The sequence below is a fragment of the Tursiops truncatus genome, chromosome 12 (assembly GCF_011762595.2).
Source record: "Tursiops truncatus isolate mTurTru1 chromosome 12, mTurTru1.mat.Y, whole genome shotgun sequence".
NCBI lineage: Eukaryota > Metazoa > Chordata > Mammalia > Artiodactyla > Delphinidae > Tursiops > Tursiops truncatus.
Window position 1 is genome coordinate 56,949,498 of NC_047045.1, and position 21,523 is coordinate 56,971,020.

The 21,523-nt window shown below is 38.5% G+C and overlaps 1 protein-coding gene across 7 annotated transcripts in view; it reads right to left on the minus strand.

The window, feature by feature from the left end:
* Nucleotides 1-21,523, minus strand: part of ARHGAP18 (Rho GTPase activating protein 18) — a 136,023-nt gene that overhangs the window by 12,809 nt on the left and 101,691 nt on the right. For all 7 annotated transcript variants that reach the window (XM_019951873.3, XM_019951872.3, XM_073789581.1 and 4 more), the window contains exons 7-12: nt 21,197-21,288; nt 16,848-16,925; nt 13,055-13,214; nt 10,590-10,672; nt 6,067-6,273; nt 4,880-5,020 (exon numbers count right to left, since the gene is read on the minus strand). In XM_019951873.3, coding sequence (XP_019807432.1) covers nt 4,880-5,020; nt 6,067-6,273; nt 10,590-10,672; nt 13,055-13,214; nt 16,848-16,925; nt 21,197-21,288 — 761 coding nt within the window. The remainder of the gene's footprint in view (nt 1-4,879; nt 5,021-6,066; nt 6,274-10,589; nt 10,673-13,054; nt 13,215-16,847; nt 16,926-21,196; nt 21,289-21,523) is intronic.

Below are 21,523 nucleotides of genomic sequence, written 5' to 3' on the forward strand. Positions count from 1 at the left end.
TCCATAATAAAATTAAATATATGTACACACAAACACATATACAGCAGATGGGGGAAAATTACCCTGACCGTTTTTATACAATACACATGTGCAGGTACTGCTCTGGGAGATTCTGATTCAGTGGGTCTGGGAAGCAGCACAGGCATGGTTTTTTGCTTTTTGTTTTTTAAAATAATACCACAGAAGCCCCTACTGTATACTTCTGGTTAAACACCATTAATCTGGTCTTACTCTCATTTTATAGAAGAAACTGAGACCCCGAGAGAGAAAATGATTTGCCATTAATGTCTCGTTAATGGCAAAGCTAGGGCTATATCAAGCCAAATGACTCCTGGTGTTTGATGTTGTATGTGTATATACGTGTGTGTGGTGTGTGTGGTGTGTGTGTGTGTGAGATATCATTCCCAACTACAAGTTGAAGGCTATCAGAAAATGGTTATTTTCAAATAGTCTACAATTATGTTATTTTTCACTAAGTGTTTCCTCTTGCTGTAATTAATAGATGTCTCATTAGTACTTAAGAAATTCACACTTGTACCAAATAATTAATATGCTGCAGTCATTATAAACATTGGTCTTGTTAAGTAGATTGTGTCCCTTACAACCTGATTCAAACTATTAATTTACCTAGTCAAGCATGTCTTAATAACATGAATGCCCAATTATATATAGTTAACATTAATAGCATACAGAGGGCTTTAAAAAAATATTGCCTTGATGAATTCTCATGATCTATAATCTCTTGTCTTTCACATTTCAATCCCTAGAAAGCACGGTTTCTTCCATCAATAGTCACAGACAATGCTTTGGAGAAAGTCACAACTAACCTTTCAAATGCAAAATCTAGAGGACCTCTTATCCAAGGCTAACCTTACTCAACCTCTCTGTAGCATTTGGTACTACTGATCAAGCTCCATTACTTTATTCTTCCCCCAGGGGGCTAAGACACTACAGTCTTCAACTTTCTCTTACTTCCTATTATTTCTTGCCCTCTTCTACCAGTTCCGTTTCCATGGCCCACTACTTAAATATTGGGGTTTTTGCCTTTTTGATTTCTTACCCCATATATCCACTTGTGTAACAGGAACCAGTCTGTGCCTTCAACTACAATCTCTATGTTGGTCCCAAATGCACACCTCCAGCTCTGGCCACCCTCTGAGCTTCAGGCCCACATAGCCAACTTTCACAAAGGCATGTCAACCCCAAATGCCAAAAACTGACTATCTCATCAAGGTCTGTTCCTTTTGTTGGATGTTTTATCTTGCTGATAAAATCACCCAAAGTAAAATCAGCAAGTCATTCTAGATTCCTTCTTCTTGCACATTCCTTACATCTAATCAGTTTCACCATCTCACTGATATGGGTCTTACTGGCTCACATTCAACACTTCTTTCCATTCCCATTGCTGGGCCTTAGCTCAACCCAGAACTGTTTTTAAAGCTATATATTAAACATATCTAATAATGGCAGTAATACATGTTCAATTTTATTACTATACATAAGCCCAGGATTTGGGGATGGAGTTTTTCTGTGCTCTATGGGGAAAGAGAGGATAACAGTAGAGAGACCTGGATTTAAAGTCATATAGACTTGGTTTCAAATTACAGCTCCACCACTTCCTATCTAGATAACCTTAAGTAAGTTACTCAACATTGCTGAGCCTCACTTTCCTGATCTGTTAAAAAAAAAAAAAAAAAGAGACTATTTTAATAATAAACTCCAACTAAACTACTATGAATATTAAATAAAATGTTGGTAAAATGTTTAGCAGCATACCTGACCTCTGGTGAGCATTCAAAATAACGATAATTATTACCCCTTACAAATACAGCGATGAACTGTTCACTGATTTGTAACTTCTTCTTTCAACATATTACAAATATCTTCCAATGCCAATATATACACTTGTCCATTTTCATGGTATTTCATTATATCGATATGCCATAACATATTTAACTAACCACCTCTTTCCCTTTGGATTATTTCTAATTTTGGCCAGTATACAGAAAATGGCAATGAACTTAAGCATAACTATTTGCATGCTCGTCTGATTATCCCTCTGAAGGAATTTCTAAGTCCAATGAGGAGCATGGTTTTCAAGATTTTGCCACATGCCAACTGCTCTCCAGAGGGATTCTACCAGTTTATATATTCCCATCAACAATGAAATTAGCTGGCATCTCCTACCAAACCTCCTCTCTCACACTCCTCCAATGTATCCCTCACCTACCATCGTAACAGCTGTTCTAAAATGCAAATATAATCATGTAACTGCTGGGGTCACAGCTTTCAGCAGTTCCCTGCCACATACAGAAGAGAAGCCTGGCTCCCTGCTGAGCCCCATTCCGGCCTTCCTTCTGCCCCTGCCCCTCCATGTACCTCACTGGCCAGGATGACTGAATTTTCCCTCCAAACACCCTCAGTCCTCCCCACTTAGATATCCAACACACACCTCACACTCAACAGGCCCTAGGTTGAAATTATTATCTTCCCTATCTAAGTGTCAATTCCACACATCAAAGAGTTGTTTAACAAATAAAAAACATGCCAGTTTCATTCAAATGATTTGTGGGGAGAGTCAAGAAACACAAACCAACAGGAAAAATGTGGGGACAGTGTGGGAGGGGATAGTTTATCGAAACATAGATGGCTCACGTTCCACCCAAAGGGAAGAGCTGCTACTTGGATCCAGGCAATTGTTACCCTGCAGGAAACAGGTCCCCTACGGCAAGGGGACATGAGGATGCTCCCACCTCCAAACTGTCAAGTCAAGATGGAAGTCCAGACTTTCATGTTAAATCGTTTCGAGTTAACATTCTGGCAACTGATGGAAGCCTACGTAGAAAACTGATTAGTTGGTGACTCACCACATAAGCATAGTATTTGACATTATCTTCTACTTTCTTTGTTGTCCTGTAATTGTTTCCTGGGTACATTTTTTCTCCCTAAGAAAATGATAGCAGCTTGGAAAAAACCTCTGGCAACTGATGAAACTTTTTCAACCGAAATGACAAGGTACATGACCTCCACTGTGGGCCACCATCACCGATGGTGACCACTCTACCAGGAAGCTCCTCTGCTAGGGAGACTTAATGCCTGACATGTGTTTCTCATGCCTCTGCTCTACTCTCTGGTGGAGCCCCTCTGATGCCCACTTCCTGTCTGATAGCCCAGGGTCCCCAGGTCAGGCTCCATCACACACCTCTAGCACTTCTGAGCCCAACCCTCCTACATCCCTCTCTGGCTCCCTGTAGGGGAGCAGCAGGCCCATCTCCTCGGAAGACCTAACAGGAAGTGGGGCTTCAGCACCAAGGAGGCTCTTAGTAATATTTTGTCAGAATAATCACTGAATTTCTCAGAAGGGATCACCAAAACTCGAAGATTAAGTGACACCTAATACATGATGAAACTGAGAGTTAAATCCAGGCTTAAATCCCAAGCCTTAAACTGACAATACAGCTTCTAACTAGTCCAGACATAATTCTCAGACCAGCTCTCCTCTATTTAACCCAAAGTACCAACTAAAGAAATCCAAGTTAATGCTATTTTTCTATAAATGACAAAATAATTTAAACGTTCCATCTTCAAAAAAAGTAACATTTTAATTTTTGTCTAAGGACTTATTATTAAAAAGGTACAGCACAAATTTTGTTTTCTTAGATACACACTATTCCTCAGAGTATCACATTATAACGGTCTTAATTAAAAAGACAAGGATATAAAGTCACCTAAGTTAATGTGAATAATCAGGGCTACAAAAGAGGTTCACGTATTCATAATCTTTAGAGGTAATAGAACATTCTCAGTTAAACAAGAATGATATCTCAAAAATCCTTTCTAACCTGTATAGCATTTCTCAAAAAATATAAACACTATGTACAATTCCCACTTACTAAATTTTATGCTTTTAAAGATACTTTGAAATTGACCAAAAACAGTTTAATGCCAGGAGAATGCTATTTTGTAAGAGTGAGAGCTATAAATAAATAAAGGAGAAAAAAAAATTTTGTGTGATTACTGGATCCCTAAGTAGGCCAAAGCAGAAAAATCAAAGGCTGATAATTGCATTTCCACATTATTCCACAAGATGTCAGCATGTAACTGAGGAACTTCTATGGTGGTGGTGGTGGTGGAGGGGTGTCTTCACCATAAATAGAACAATAGAAACCCTTGCATTTCATGATCTTAAGTTAGAGCTTTGGTAACTCACTTCTTCTGAATGTGTTTTCATGTATATTTCATTATTGTAAACCCAGTTCTTACTATACTCTTACAGAAGTTTATGAATACTAAGAGTTAAATATCCCTTTTTTGAAACAGTTTAATTTTCTGCATTCCAACATAACTCTCTCCAAATTCTTAAGTTCCAGTTAAGACACTTTAAGGACTTACTGAAGTCTAGGAAAGATCTCAGGCACTACACCAATATTGACCTATTTGTTTATCTGGGTTAGTTTTTTTCCTCATTTTACAGATGAGAAAATTGAAGGAAAAAAGGTCAATGGTTCACACAAGGGACTGTTTTAATTACTAAACATTACACATTTAGTGGGCAACTAGAATCTCCACAGAGTCCTCTGTGTGTTTATGTGTGGGTGGGGGTGTGCTGAGACAATCCTGTCTTGTGATCTTCCTTTGTTCCTTAACAACAGCTCACATGCTGAGTCACCAAGACCTGTGCAACTATCCGTATTCATCATTAGTACTAATAGGAGCATAGCTACCATTATTGACGCCTTTAACTTATATATAGTACCAGAGCCTACTAAGTGTATAGAAATTCATCCTACAAAAACATTCAAAACTCTTTGTTGTATATAAGATATTAAAAACAGTACTGCAATTTGTATAACTACGTATATCTTCAAGTTTTTCTTACATCATTTGCACTCTTATCTTGCTTTTCATATTTTTCCCGGTCATAAGCCATTTTCTTCAGCAATTTCTTCATGGCTTTTTTATCTTTTCTATGATTTTCAGTGTTTTGTTTCCTCACTTGGTTGACAATAAACTTGGGAATCTATGGAGAAATGAAATTAAGTTTGGGGAGGAAAAAGAAGTAGTACCATTTTAAACTATAGAAATAATTATCTTTATTTCTTATATTTGGAGAGAAGTAAAGACTGTCTATTTGATAAGACTATGCCAGTCATTAAATCTGTGGGAAAAAAATTCATCATATTACCTACCATGTGTACAGAGCATCCAGGTGATAATTACCACCCACTGTGTAAGGTTCAAAAAGAAGCTTAGGGACTTCCCTGGTGCAGTGGTTAAGAATCCGCCTGCAAATGCAGGGAACACAGGTTCGAGCCCTGGTCCGGGAAGATATCACATGCCACAGAGCAGCTAAGCCCGTGCACCACCGCTACTGAGCCTGCACCCTAGAGCCAACGAGCCACAACTAGGGAGACTGCGTGCTGCAGCTACTAAAGCCCGTGCACCTAGAGCCCGTGCTCTGCAACAAGAGAAGCCTGTGCACCACAATGAAGAGTAGCCCCTGCTCGCCACAACTAGAGAAAGCCCGCACACAGCAACGAAGACCCAACGCAGCCAAACTATTAATTAATTGATTAATTTTAAAAAAGAGGTTTGGTGAAGTTCAAGGACATAGTGACCATCTTCTACGCCAGGACTGGAGACTGCCTGAGGTGATGGGCATTAGGCACCACGAACTCAGCAGTTGGTCCCTTTAGCAGCCACCTATCTACAACCTAGCCTCCAACTAACCTATACCCTTCTAATAACCAGCTAGCCTCTCCTGTCAAAAGAGAAAGAAAAACTCACCAATAAACAAGAGCTGACAGGTACCTAGCAATAATCCAGGAAAAAATAATCCTCAGAGATTCCATTAGCAAAAATAAAATATTTTAGAAGTTACCAAACTGAAACACTTAATCATGTAGGCATTTTAAAAACTGAGACTTTTAAAAGTAGACATCAATTTCTTTAACAGCATTTGAAATCACCTATATTGGTTACCTTTTTATAGAGACTATAACAATAAAAAGACTTCAGAATCTAGATATCATCACTCATTAACAGAACTTGAAAATATATACTTACTGTCCACAGAAGTTTTTGATACTTAATCAATAAGTGCATGATATTAGCTATCCCAGCTGCCATTACAAATTCTCGCTGTTCACTGGACTTCAAACCCAATGTATGATACATGAAGAGATTCGGGGCCATGACCATTGCTACATTCATGACCGTCATCTTATTTTTCTCTTTATTGTCCACGACTCTTTGGAGAAATTCAAGCAGGGCCTGAAACAGAAATAACGCTTTGAGACCTGTGTTAGACATGAAGATAAGAGATTAAGGCACTGCAGGGATTTTTGTTTATTAAAAAAAATAATAAGTTGTGCATAACCACAGTCAGCCAGCCACATCCAGTGGGCCTTGTCCTCAAAGCTGCTCCATTGCTTAACACACCCGGAGCTGGTGCTGTGTTTCCGCTGTGGACTATGGCCCTGGGGAATGAGGCAAGAGGACACACATCTGAGCTGGGCAGTGGGAAGAGGGATGGAGAAGCGTCAGACCGCCTGCCTATCAAAGCCATGGAGCACTGAAAAATAGTTCAAAATATCAAACAAGTATTCACTTGCTGCAGGAAATGCTGTACTTTTATCTCTAAATATTAAAAAAAAAATCCATTAAAAAGGCTCATTCAATCTCAGTTGCGTTTGTTTTAAGGGACTCAATAGCTGGCTGGACTTGAAATCCAAAAAGAATGGAGACTGGGATGGGGAGAAGGGGAAATAGAGACAAAGAGAAGATAATTTTTTTCAAAAAAATGAATGGACGAAAAGAAGCTTTTCACCAGAACAGGCTAGTTTATGCTCAGTTTGAGGCCCCCCACTTCCCACCTCCATGGACAACACTTATGTGTCCTCTGAGCGCCCCTCCACAAAAGCCACGGCAGCTTAGATCGCCCTCCTTCTGCTAGGGCATAAAGCTTTAAGTTCTTCTTTTGCTTTCTTTCTTGAATCAATTTTGGTCCGAAACATTAACAACAATAACTGCACAGATATTCAATGATCTCTACAGGCGAGGCATTGTTTTAAGAACTTCATAGAGATCACCTCACTTAATCCTGATTGGAAATAGATGCCGTAATTGATCCCCATCATACAGATGAGAAAACAGCGTCTAAGAGAATGGATGGAACTTACCAGAGGTCACAGAGCAAGCACATGGTGGAGAAGGAATTTAATTGCCTGTCTATCTGGCTTTGTTTCTGAACTCTTAACTATTAAAAGAAGCATGTTATCATACTTAGCCTAAAACTCCTACCTGAAAAAGTTCAAACAAACTATGCCAAAATGGAAAAACAAAACGAAAACAAAAAAACTGTGTTCATCTCTCACAGGATTTCAGGGGAAAAAATATTCCTATAAGCTCTAACAACTTGATCTTGAGTCCAGTTTAGCTACTATATAGACCCTCAAAGTTTGAAACAAACTAAAGGCATAGCCTATTTAACAATGAGATTTATGTATCTAATTTCTGGTCCAGTGCTCACAAAGTTAAACTGTAATCCAAGCATAAGGTTATATAGAAACAACACCTTCTCAAATGAGGACAAAAGATTAATTGGTAAGGTTTGGAAAAAATATTTAATTTTATTCCAGAGACCAGAATAATTATTCAGGGACCAGTGTATCTCTTTCTTTACAAGCATAAATTGCAGAGATTAGGTAATAAACCACTTAAGTGTGGGGTACATAATACAATAAAGTTATTCAAAATATTACTATCAGGATATTAGAATATGTGTGTATATGTAGATATGAAACTAATAAAATGTTAACCTAGCCTTTGCTGAAAGAACTTCATCTTTGGATATATTGTCTCTTCATCTGATCTATAAGCACTGTCCTTTCTTAAAAGTATCTATCACCAGGACTTCCCTGGTGGTCCACTGGTTAAGACTCTGTGCTTCCAATGCAGGGGGCACGGGTTTGATCCCTGGTCAGGGAACTAAGATTCCACGTGCCACAAAGTGTGGCCAAAAAAAAAAAAAATGTATCTATCACCAGTCTGGTGTTATATAAGTATCACTGGACCCACTCTCTGAAAACTCAGTTTGACTCTTAGCACAGTTACTTATTAGCTATGTGTGATCTTGGGATAAACCTTTTGGCATCCCTGTTCTTTAAAGTCTTCTCATTCATAAAATGTGTACTTTTTAAAATTTTAAAGTAGTTTTAATTTAATGGGAATTTTAATGGGAATACTAATCTCCTAGCCTGCCAGGATTAAGCAAGAAAATGTATACAATGAACTTCCTAAAACTACAAAAAGGATAAACACATGCCAATAATTATATTAACATGAATTCCCCACTGATATCTTAACATTAGTCTTTGTTATTCCTCCAAGTCAAAGGATAGGTATGATCATTGGTCCAAATGCACGATAACCCAAGGTTAAAAAAAAATCTTGGTGAAGCAACTTGCCTAAAGACACCTGTTGCTCTAGACTTAAACCAGGACATGGGATTTAACATGGTCCCTCCAAACCCTTAGATATGCTGTAGAAATAGTCTACACAAGTCATGCACATGATCCCATCCCTCCAAATGGCAACGGAAAAAGTGGCAACAGGACTGGGAAAATTGAGGAAGTTCACATTAAGCTTCCTGAAATTACCTTGTGATGAAGTTTCCCTTCTCTTTTAGAGAACTAAATTTAGATGATTTATTCTCTTATATATGGTATACTTGTTTTGGTGCTTCTGTTATTAGAAATCCTGTTTGAAACCTTCATCAGAGCTGGCTAATTAAGCTACTAAAGCTTAAGTAAATTAGTAAAATTACTTGTTTGGCATTTTCCAATTTTTTATCCCAAGAAAGTATTTTCCACCTTATTTATACAATTGTGCTCCCAGTAACCTTATATGCTAAAATTAAAACTACTTTAAAATTTTAAAAAGTACACTTTTAAACAGATTTTGTCTTAAAAGAATGTGCCTGGGACTTTAAAGGCAAAATCCAAGAACGAGTTCTAGAACCTCGCCCAACAGTAACCATATCGAAATAAGCGTTTCCTCCCACAATTATTTGAACTCATCTGAATGCAGGCATATTTTAAGTAAATCATGTCTTTCAATTTCTACCTTATATTGATCATTCACAGGGCCATCGCACAGACAGGCACCTTTATGTGAAAAAGAAAAAGATGGATTAAATTCCTCTTTCTAGATAGTTGAGGCCCTGTGTCAAGGGCACGGCTGGCAAGCAGAGAACAGACTGAAAATCAGTCCCCGCTTCATCCTGGGCCAGATGTCCTTATTTCAGCCACAGTCTACACACCCATACCCAGCAGCCCTGGTCACACAATGTTTGAATGCAACCCTTTCTGGAGTTGGCCTCTGTCTCCAAAACCAAACCAAACCAAACATAATCTGCCTTCTCAGTTATTCATTCAGTTAATCAGTGAAGCGAAAGATTATTTTCTGACTTAGTAAAGGGACTAACTAACTCTTTGGAAGTTCTCCTGCAGCAATGCAGTGTTTTTATTCCAGCAATCCTCATCAACTGCTTCAGCCAGAAAAGTTGAGCATTAACATTCATTCCACGGGCATGGAATTCGTTCACCTAGCTTCAGTTCAGGGAGTCTTAATGAAGTACAGAAAGACATTTCCAAGATTTACCAACTGGTGGTTTTGTTTTCTTGACAGGAAATTTTTTGACATGATTTTTTTCGTTTTACATAGAAAGAACCATCGGGGGTAAATGGGCAAGGGTTTCACCCTTACCCGTATAAAAAAAATTTTTTTTAAGGCAACAACAAAACATACGGGAGATGTTCTTTCTAAATTATATTTTGAAAATTTCTTTCTCTTTTATAAAAGTGTATAATTAAACCTTTTCTAACTACTCTATAAATGGTTGCATTAAGGAAAATTAATCAATGTGGAACAATCCACTGATTATTATGAAAGCCTCTGACAATACATAGTAAATGGTATTTAATCATATGAATATCAGACCAAATCACTTTGAAATGATGGTATAAATCAGAAACTCAAGGTAATCCATTAGAGAAATAACTAGAATTTATTTGAGTTGGTCTATCTTTTGGCTAACCAAACATTTCAAAATCATCATTATAACATTTCAAACTCTACTGCTTGGAACTACAAACAAGTGTAACCTTTTTAGGTGGGCTATATTTGATGACCCTTAGGATTTTCTTTTTAAACATTCAATTTTCACCTTACTCGTATATGCTCACCAGATAAAATTTGGAAAATGCAGGAAAATAGAAAGAAGAAAAAAAACAAAAGGCACCCATGTTTTTATTAACAAATGAACCTCAATCACCTGTTTTGGTAGAAGAAATGTTATAATTGAAAAAAAATCAAAAAAACACCTAATGATACTATTAACATGACTAACCTGGTTAATAAATTAATAAAGGGTTAAAGACTTTCACCATCTGCCCTTAAAAATAGGTCTTTTCCTTACAGACAACTACTAACATCTCCACGATAACATCATTTTGTTTTGCCACAAATAATGAAAAATTACTCTGTTTAGTTCTGAGGGATATTTAACATAAATGAATCCAGCTGACCTTGAGTGTGTCTCTGTTTGCATCGGGCAGGAGGATGACAAGAAGGTTCAAAGCCTGTAGTTGTTGCTTCTTGGTTGGAAGATCTGCAGACAGATTAAATACATCTGAACGCATGTCTTTACCAAACATTTCTCTTTACTTTCTTTTTCCATTTTGTAAGAAAAAAGTTTTTTGGCATAAACATCACTGTGAAATGTGAGACACAATGCCTGAGCAGCAAGCCTTGTTGGGAGCGTGTCTGGGGGAGATCAGGAGAAGCAGCTGTTGCTATAGAGCTTTCTCTCTCTCAGAATGCTCACTTCCAACTATGAGTGTATGACGGGCAGCCTTATGTTTGCAGACACACAACAGTGCTTTGGAAATAATTTTAACTTCCGCGTGATAATTATTCCCCAGTGTAAAGACATAGGAGATCAGATCTTCTATGATATGGTGTCAGGGTGGACCCGCAACAGTGAAGTTTGTTTGGTATAATGGTGAGTTAACAGATTACGTGGTGTACATGGTAAGAGTCCATCAATTCCAGCAGGAATATGTAAAACAGAGCCTAGAACACAACAGGTGTTCAATAAATGTTTGTGGAATGAACTAGAAGACCATCCAGCAATGGAAGAGTTGAAGAGGTACATTATTTTCATTGATACGTCTTATTTTCAGTAGCCCTTACCCCATTAGGTAATACTCATGGATAGCTGCAATTATTCTGGCATTTGTTTTTCAGGTATAAATTTGGTCCTTTGATCCACATCCAAGGAATATACATGCAAAATAGCACAACTTAACCATTAAAAAAAATATTTTAAACAGATGATTTCAGTCATGTTTCCCTAAAAATTCTGAATAAATGCTATGATATGAGATAACCCATGGGAAACATCTCAATAAGACATGCTTTAAGAATAGCCTGGAACATAATGGAATAACATTCAGCCATTTAAAAAAAATGAAATCTTGCCATCTGCAACAACATGGATGAAACTTGAGTGGATTATGCTAAGTGAAATAAGATGGAGAAAGACAAATACCCTATGATCTCACTTATATGTGGAATCTAAAACAAAAACAAAGACAAAAACAGAACAGCTCATAGATACAGAGAACAGATTGGTGGAACAACCTGAATCACCATAGGTAGTGGGGATCGGGGGGAAATGGGTGAAGGGAGTCAAAAGGTACAAACTTCCGGGTTTCCCTGGTGGCGCAGTGGTTGAGAGTCCGCCTGCCGATGCAGGGGACACGGGTTCGTGCCCCGGTCTGGGAAGATCCCACATGCCACGGAGCGGCTGGGTCCATGAGCCATGGCCGCTGAGCCTGCGTGTCCGGAGCCTGTGCTCCGCAATGGGAGAGGCCACAGCAGTGAGAGGCCCGCATACCGCAAAAAAAAAAAAAAAAAGGTACAAACTTCCAGTTATAAAATAAATAAGTCCTGGGGAAATAATGTACAGCATGGCAACTATAGTTAATAACACTATATTGCATATTTGAAAGTTACTAAGAGTAGATCTTAAAAGTTCTCATCACAAGCAAAAATGTTTCTGTAATTATGTATGGTGACAGATGTTAAGTAGACATATTATGATGATCATTTTGCAATATATACAAATATCGAATCATTACATTGTACATATGAAACTAATATAATATTGTATGTCAATTATACCTCAATAAAAAATAAAAGAATAGCCTGGAACAGTTCTGGATGACACTTTAGTTCAGCCTAATCATTAATAGTGCCTCCCTTTTACTCTCAAAAGTGTTCCAATTTGGAACTTAAAGTATGGTTTGGTCACTAGAATGTGGTGACAGCACTTTTCCTTTTTTGATGGTCTCTCTGACTAAAAGGTATAATTATGACAGTACAAGAACCTCATCAGCTCTCTCTGTTCACTGGAAAGGAATTGAGAACTACTCGAGACATTAATTTGGAGCTTGCCTAAGGCCACAGAATGTAAAGACATGAGAAATTTGTTGCCCCCTGACCAATGAGGCAGCCAAATGATTTGTTCCATGTTTCTGCATGACAATTTCAGAAGTTAATTTTTCAGGAAATAATCACAGACTCTGCCGTATCTCCTTGTGCTTTTATGATAACTGTTAATCCACAGCTTCTCCAGTAAGTGTTGCTTTTAACACTTGGAAAGAAAAATGTATCACAGAGCTTACGGGATTCATTCTATTAAAAAAGAAGTGTGAAGTTTCCAGGTTTTAACATGAAAATATGTATATTGTATTGCTTAAAGGGCATGCAATTAATCCGTACCCAAAGAGAACATTCTGTCATCTATTTACTCAGAGATGTATATTTATAAAAGAAAAGGAAAACATCACGTGGCATTTGAGTACTCGCTGACATCAGTGAGTAAATACGTCTATCCAAATTTATCTTTGCGACGCAAAGTATCATTAAAGCAATTAATATGGATGGCACCAGCACAAGGACTGCTTCAAACAGGGATGGCACTTACTCTGGACAGCCTGAAAGGCTTTGAGATATTCTACACTGAGCAGTGGCTGGGGCAGCTCCCGGATGAAGAGCTTCAGCAGGCTGGCGGCATCATGCTGCTTAACACTTTCCCAATTAAAAGTCCCTTCATAAAACTTTGCTTCCAGTTCTTGGCAAAGATTCTGAAAGGCAGAAGAGAGAGAGAAAAAAAAACTACCAGTAAGTGCATGTGTTTTTTTTTTCCTTCTGAGACTGATATACTTCCCACTTTATAAGAGATTCTACTCTTTTGAAAAGACATTTGAAAATACTAAAGGCCAACACTTCTCTATTACTCAGAAAAATACTCCTCCTCCCACCCCAAGTGTACTTCACCAATGAAAATGATACCTAAGGCCCAAAATTCTGAAACTTTACACATGTTCCTGGACATGCACCAAACCTTAAGCAGTAAAGACTGAATTAAAATATTAGTTAAAACAGCCTTTACATTTGGGGGCTTTACTTAGATACTATAATTTTTCACCAACTTTTTTTTTTTTTTTTTTTGCAGTATGCGGACCTCTCACTGCTGTGGCCTCTCCCGTTGTGGAGCACAGGCTCCGGACGCGCAAGCTCAGCGGCCATGGCTCACAGGCCCAGCCGCTCCGCGGCATGTGGGATCTTCCCGGACCGGGGCACGAACCCGCGTCCCCTGCATCGGCAGGCGGACTCTCAACCACTGCGCCACCAGGGAAGCCCTTCACCAACTTTTAAAACATCATTAAGAAAACAAGTCTATGTTTTAAATTAGTTAGAAGTACGTTACGTAACAAAATACATAATCAATCTCTGGACCTAAAGCAGAAGGCCACCTCTGATTAGTCACCTCTGGGAAATGGAAAACCAAATTCTATAGCAAATGAGGCATGAAAATACATCAGTATACCTGTCTGAAATGCACAGGCTGTCAGTGACCCAGCCATGCTGCTGCCAGCTGCCAAAAGCAGCTGGAGTCCTTGCAGAATTAGAAATACCTATAGTTCATTTACCTCAGGGACGCTACAAAATTTGCCAAATTATTAATAATAAATCAATTTCGTTTCATAATTACTACCTTCTATATGCTTTTTCACTGTGGCATAAATCCTATTACGTTAGAAGTCCTTCCAAGTTTCTGTCACTTCCTTCTAATATTTGAAACTGTTCTCCCAAGGAACATTCTTTGTTTTTCCTGTAAGGTAAATTTATTACGCTTTCCCTTCCCAACACAATTCCATCCTCTACCCCAATTACTTTTGTAATTGGTGAAATACAAAAGGTGAACCCAGGGGCTTCCCTGGTGGCACAGTGGTTGAGAGTCCGCCTGCCGATGCAGGGGACACGGGTTCGTGCCCCAGTCTGGGAAGATCCTACATGCCGCGGAGCGGCTGGGCCCGTGAGCCATGGCCGCTGAGCCTGCGCGTCCGGAGCCTGTGTTCCGCAACGGGAGAGGCCACAGCAGTGAGAGGCCCGCGTACCGCAAAAAAAAGAAAGTGAACCCAGAAATTGGGGGTAGGAGAAAGAAAGGTGGAAGGAGAAAGGGATGCAAGAAGGTGCAGGGGGAGGGAGGAAAGGAAGAAAGGAAAGGAGAGAAGGCCTGAAGAAGAGGGAGCAGGGGAAATGGGGAGAGAGAAGGAAGGAGAGGGAAAAGAGGAAAGAGAAGGGAAGGGGAAGGACAGGAGGACAGAGGTGGAGGGGAGAGGGGGAGGGAGGCAGGAGAGTCCAAGAAATGTGGTGGGGAGGGGAGAGGAAAGACAACCCAAAATTTTGCACATTATCTTTAAATTATTTATAACAGACCAGCTGCGGCATCATTCAGTCTGTGACAAGAGGCTGTGTTGAAGAGTTGAGCCAGATGAATCCACTTAATTGACCTTCTAAGAAAGTACATATAGTTGAACTCATCCCTCTGCCAGCTAACTGGTCAAAATGTAAAATCCGCATTATATCCACTCTTGTATGGCAAAGTAAACGTGATTATGACTCTTGTGAGTTGGCCATCACATTCTGCTAATGTGGGCCGTGAACAGTGACCTGAGAGGCGGTATTCTTGCTGAGATGGGTAGTATGAAGTCACGTTACTGGTTTCTGAGGGACTCTTGCTCTGTAAGAGAATGTACTTCTCAACAGAACTCGTCTCCCAATCACACACAATGTCCCTGATGGACTGGTGGTGAAACTGCCGCAGGTATCAGCAAATGAAGTGAGACAGTGGCCACGTATCAAACTTATAAGAGCACCAAAACAGTTTCAGGGACCTCTGTGCACCAGACAGCAGATCCAGGGGACACAAGCTGAATGACATTTGTGAGCAGGGTATATATCAGGTTACTCAAATCCTATTAAACTGAGATCACTATGTAGTAAGAGGCAAGTAGGCTGAAACTGTCCGCCTAAATTGAGGAAGCTTATTGAAATCAGCAGGTGATGCAAACTGTGGAACCTATGAACAGTAATCCAGTCCTGGACGCATCACAGCCACAGTCACAGGCGAGGAGAGTGTACAACCACCAAGAGTCATTTCTTCCCGATCCAGCTCTAAAGATGTCATACACAATATATCTTCAGGAAACCAACAGAGAACATCTCTTCCCCCATCCTATTTTTTCTTGGATTTACAAATTCAGGACGAGGAAATATGGGATGTGGGCAGCAATAAGTGTTACCTTTTTAGAGCTGGAGCTGAATTTGGAGGATAAGGATAAAGGAGGTTGTTAATGACTGCTAACCACAAATTTTCCCTGGATACATTTTCCAGATAGAGCTACAATTCCAAGTATGCGGCCCCTGTACACTGCAAAACCCTGTGGAGGCGTACGAAGTATGCATCATCTGTAGGGTAATTCTACTTGTACCATGCATTCATTGGATACTTTATTCCCTAGCACAGGAGTTGGGGAGCAGAGAAAGGAGGAAGGTACACAGCATCCATGGACAGTGGGAAGGAAATGTCATCTTGAGAGAAAAGAAAGCAGGGGAGGGAGATAGGGGACTCCAACTGGGAAGGCTGGGAATCCCCTTGCCTCTTTCACAAGCCGGACTCAGGCTACCCTTGGACCCAGTGAGCCAAAGAACTGTAGCAGTCAGGAGAGTGGTTTAGACAGTCTCATTTTGCCAGCTCACTAAGACTGATAATGTAGGGGAACTAATGTCAAGTCTCCTACTCTGCTCACCTGGTGGAGTGTATCATCCTGCCCTTAAAAAACAACAACAACTCATTTTTTGCTGTTACTCACGCTGACTAAACCTGTCACCAGCCCGCTCTTAATATTTTGACTCACCATGCTCTCTTTTCATCAGAAGGACAGAACTACCCTTGTCTTTTTTTTTTTTTTTTTTTTTTTTGCGGTACACGGGCCTCTCACTGCTGTGGCCTCTCCCGTTGTGGAGCACAGGCTCCGGACGCGCAGGCTCAGCGGCCACAGCTCACGGGCCCAGCCGCTCCACGGCATGTAGGATCCTCCCAGACCGGGGCACGAACCCGTGTCCCCTGCATCGGCAGGCGGACTCTCAACCACTGCGCCACCAGGGAAGCCCTACCCTTGTCTTTTGCTTGTTTACTTTCGTTCCTATTTTACATCTGCACAGTAGAGAGATTAAAATCATTTGTCTGTTTATTCATCACAGTAATATTACAGGTAATAGGGTGATTTTGAAAAAAAAAATCAAAAATCAGAAGAGCCTGTAGAAAAACTAAATATAAACTGAATGTTAAGAGGTTTTTGGTCTATTTTGTCTTCTAAAAAAATATAATTAAACAAACAAGTTTTAGATGACTAGAACCAAGAAATTACCTTGATTCGAACAGCAGCTCCAGGTATCCTTAAGAGGCCTTCTGTTTCCAAACCTCCCTCTTCAATGCGAGAAATCAGCTGTGTATAAACAGAAGAACGTTCTGAGTTTGGCATTCTTAACAGGTACAATCCCAAATTTAACATCTATTTCATATATAAATAAAGGAAAACTGATTACAGTGACATGTAAACTGGATTTCACCAAGTTTTGAATGCTATTGCACTACCACTACCCATCCTTTAAGCCAATGCATCCCAACACTTTAATCGTAATTTAGAAAAAGTTGGGTCCTTTGGAAGAAAAGTGTATAATTTCACACAACAGCTGTGCTATCCCAAACAGACACTGACCCACGTTCATTGCTTCAAAGCAACTAAGACCATGCATTTCTTCTGCTTTTTCAGAAACACATTCTGCCATCAAATAAATCTTATGAAATTCTAGTATTTGCATATTTACATCCCTTTTTTAGTCTGTTCAAAGAAAGAATTATTTATGACATGAAGGAAAAAAATGCTTGCAAATATTCCTTTTTAAGCTTTAAGCTTTTGGTGGTAAACTTAAATTAAAAAAACAGTTCTTGTATAGGGCTTCTAAATCATAGCCAATGCCTGATGAATACATACAGATCTCTCTATCTCCAGAACCCCATTAAAATAACAAAGGTTGTTTGTTTGTTTGTTTTAAAATAAAGCAGAAACACACAAGAAGAGGCAAATGGAGAAATTACAATGACATAACACTGGACGCCAGGAAGATAATAAAAGAAGTGGTCATTTTCTTGGCAGACTTCCAACTGGAATGTGCATTCCCTGGGCAGTACACAAAGGCTTTTTAGGGGGCGCTCTGCTATTTTAAAGAAATAATTTCTTTGTCCTCAGTTTAAATATAGCATTTCCTAGCATCATATAGGTTTTCCTTCCTACCACCCATTCCCCTCCTTTCACAACTGCCTTCTTCAGAAAGACAAACCTACTCTTCACTCAGCCCCAAACTTACTATAATACTCTCTGCATATTCTAAGGCATAAAATCTTCCAGAGTGCTAAAATAATGTAAAATTTTAATTTTTTTTTTTTTTTTTCAGGGAAACCTCCTTTAATGATTTACCAAGGCTCTTAGAGCATGTAGGCACTGGAAGACAGGGCAATTTTTCTTTAATGACCCCACCTCTCCTACCCCTGGATTATGGCCAAAGAATGCACTGATCTTAAGGGAGTCAGGTAAGAATAAAGCAAAGAGTAGTCTCAAAATTCTCCCAAAGATTTATTATTAACTGAAAAAAGAAGCATCTTTGACCAAAGCAGTACACGATTTTAAAATATTCAATTGGAATGACTTCTAAGACATTTTTCAAGTTACACTGGATAAAAACCCACAGCAAAAATCTTTACATGAATTATTTTAGATTAGATGAGCATTATTTAATAAAGTAGTTAAAACCAAATTTATCAAAAAATACCAAGCAACATTTATTCAATGTACATGTAATTTTTGTTTTAATTCATCTTATAAAATGTTTAAAATGTTCTATTAACAAAAAATAAAATTGTATGCTAGCTAGTAGCTGGACCAAATTAGTTTTTAGCAGTATATAAATTTTGCTTTTATTAAATACACAGGAAAATTTGATGATTTCTAAATAACTGAATGAGAGTACTTTCTGCATTCTTATATTTGAATTCTTTTTATTATTCTCTAATGCTGAATACCAGCATTCAATAGATACAGATATATATATATACATTGAAGGAATGCCAGGTGTTTTCCCATATTTCTCACTTTGAAAATAACATATTTTTTGCTACCACATTATATTGTCATTGTTAAAATATAAATAATGCTTTACAGCTTTCCTTTTATTTTCAAGACTTAAAAATGGAGAATAACTATAATGATCTATATATTTTAATCATGCTGCTGTTAGTAATTTATCTTATAAGATACAGTGTAAAATTTATCAGTAATGTTCACAGGCTTTCCCCAAATAGATAATACACACTTATATGAATTTATGAACTAATGAATTGAATATGAAGTCAGACTTTTTTGATACAAAGTATCTTTGATTTGGCTGATTAGTTTGATGGTGAAAATAGGATTTGCTAATTTGGCAGAATTTTGCCGTAGATAAAAATTAACAATATTTCTATTTCCCCAACCCTTTCTGAGAATATGGTTTAAACAATGTGCCTCTAAGTAGGGAAAAAAAGGAACAGATACAATTTACAGATATTAGATAAGCTTTGTTAAAGCCCTTTTGAAGTATATTTCTCAATAACGGAGAAAATGTAATCCTCTAAAGAATGGTAATAAGAATGTTTGCCAATCAGTGGTTTCCAATTCTTTCCTTTCTACAAAATTAACAGAATACCTAAATGAGTTGTCAGCTGATAAATCAAAAAATATTTTTCATGATAAATCACTGATTTTTTGCTTATAATTCAGAGGGAATGCAAACAGATGAGTGTTATCTAATAGACAACTCTGTATGTTCCCTTTTATTTTTTATATGAACCAAAAACCTTTAAGGCTCTTATCTAATGACTTCAAACTGGTGGGCAGTCTGAGTCTCCAGAATGTTGAAGTGACCAGAAATGTAAAATAACTAACTAAATAAATAAATAAATACGAAAACAATTTCAAGAGAAAGTGATAAGGGGCTGGATGCAATCCTGGGCCTGATCAGGAGGCAACATTGACTTCTGTTAAGACCAAAGCTTACTCTTTGCTGATGTGATAGTGAATCTGATGTGTCAACTTGGCTGGGCTACAGTGCCCAGTTGTCAAATACCAGTCAAACACCAGTCTAGATGTTGCTGTGAAGGTATTTTTAGATGTGATTAACATTTAATCAGTAGACTTTGAGTAAAGCAAACTACTTTCCATAACATGGGTGGGCCTCACCCAGTCAGCTGAAGGCTGTAAGAACACAGACTGAGGTTCCCCAAAGTAGAAGCAATTCTGCCTCAAGACTGTAACACAGAAACCCTACAGGAGTTTCCAGCCTGCAGGTTCTGGACTCGACACTGAAACATTAACCCTTGCCCGTGTTTCCAGCCTGCTGGCCTGCTTTACATAATTCAGACTTGCCAGGTCCCACAACTACAGAACTCAATTCTTTAAGATGAATCTCTCTAGATAGATAGATAGATAGATAGATAGATAGATAGACAGACAGACAGACAGATAGAGATAAAATCTCCTATTGGTTCTGTTTCTCTGGAGGACCCAAATACACTTGGAAAGGATCCCGCTGAGATCCCTGCTTTGTCCATGTGTATAAGTAACTCGCACCTTTTACTGCCATTAAAAGAATTTGAAAATATGGCCTACGTTTGTTAGCATCTCTCTGTTTTCACAGACACCGCTGACAACTATCCACACAGACACAGGTTCTGCAGACAATGACTGGCAGAAGCTGGTGAGTAGAATAAGCTGTGTAGAACAAGGTCCATCAGGAGAAACACTGAGACACGGGTTTGGATGTAATGGTGAATATGAGGACTGAAGAAGTCAGAGCTTAGTAGGTAAGACAGTAAATGACTGTCTTGGAATAATGGAAGAATTAGTGCCAGGTAGATTGAGCTTGAGTATTGAATGAGTTTGTTGAGCCAAACAGCTGTGAAAGTTCCCACTGCCATTCTTGCTACCCCAGAACTTTCAGGAACTGTGAGATGTCTGGGCTGTTGCAAAAATCCGCATCTTGGGTAGCCCATAACTGATTTGACCTACCTTCCTCATGGGCATTCTCTGTCTTTTATCAAATGTAATCTGTATTTCTAAACAGTGATGGCTCAGAGGTTAGACTGAAGTTTCTATATTGTCATAGATAACTGTCTTATGAATAACTGAGTGTTGACTACACAAGTGAATTCATAGTTTAGCAATCATTTTCTAATTCTACTTTATGGTTTCTTTGTCTACTTTCGAAGTAGGCACTAGTAAATTAAATTGGACATCCTCATTGTAAATAGGAAAGCTTAGAAAATACATACAGGCATGGAATATTCATGAGGATTCAATTCCCTAGAAATTTACCAGGAGTTCCCACTCCTATGTATTATAGAACTGAAATCTCAATTATACAAAGCCAGCTAATATAAGACAGAAAAATGATGCCAGGTAATCACAGTTACAAGTAGTAACACTGAAACCATCACCATGAAATAAAAATTATAAGCCCTTGAAACAAATTTGTTTCCTGAATAGAAAAATCGAAGTATAAAATAAAAGAGCATAACAACTGGAAAACTATATTACAATAGTATGAATGCAAAAAGAACAAAAACAAAACACTATTAGCTCAAGTATGTTCTCTCTATGCTGACCCATTCAGGCCTACTTACTTTTTGAAATATCAAGGGTATTCGAGTTCCTGGTACTTTCTTCTGATCTTGTTCTAACAGCACTGTCAATGGAACACAAAAAAGGCCAGAATCTGCAACAGAAAAATAAAATTTCTTCACTTTCATCAACCTATAAAATATTAATGAAAAAATGTTAAGGTTTCAGATTCCTGATATTGTCACTCGATCCAACAACTATTTATTGAGCACCTAAGTGAATGACTGAGTGACACTGTCTACCAATTAGGTGCACACAACCTAATTGGAAAATTCTGGCCCTGCCTTATAAAGCAATCTAGCAAGTAAAGACAACTAAACAAATGATTA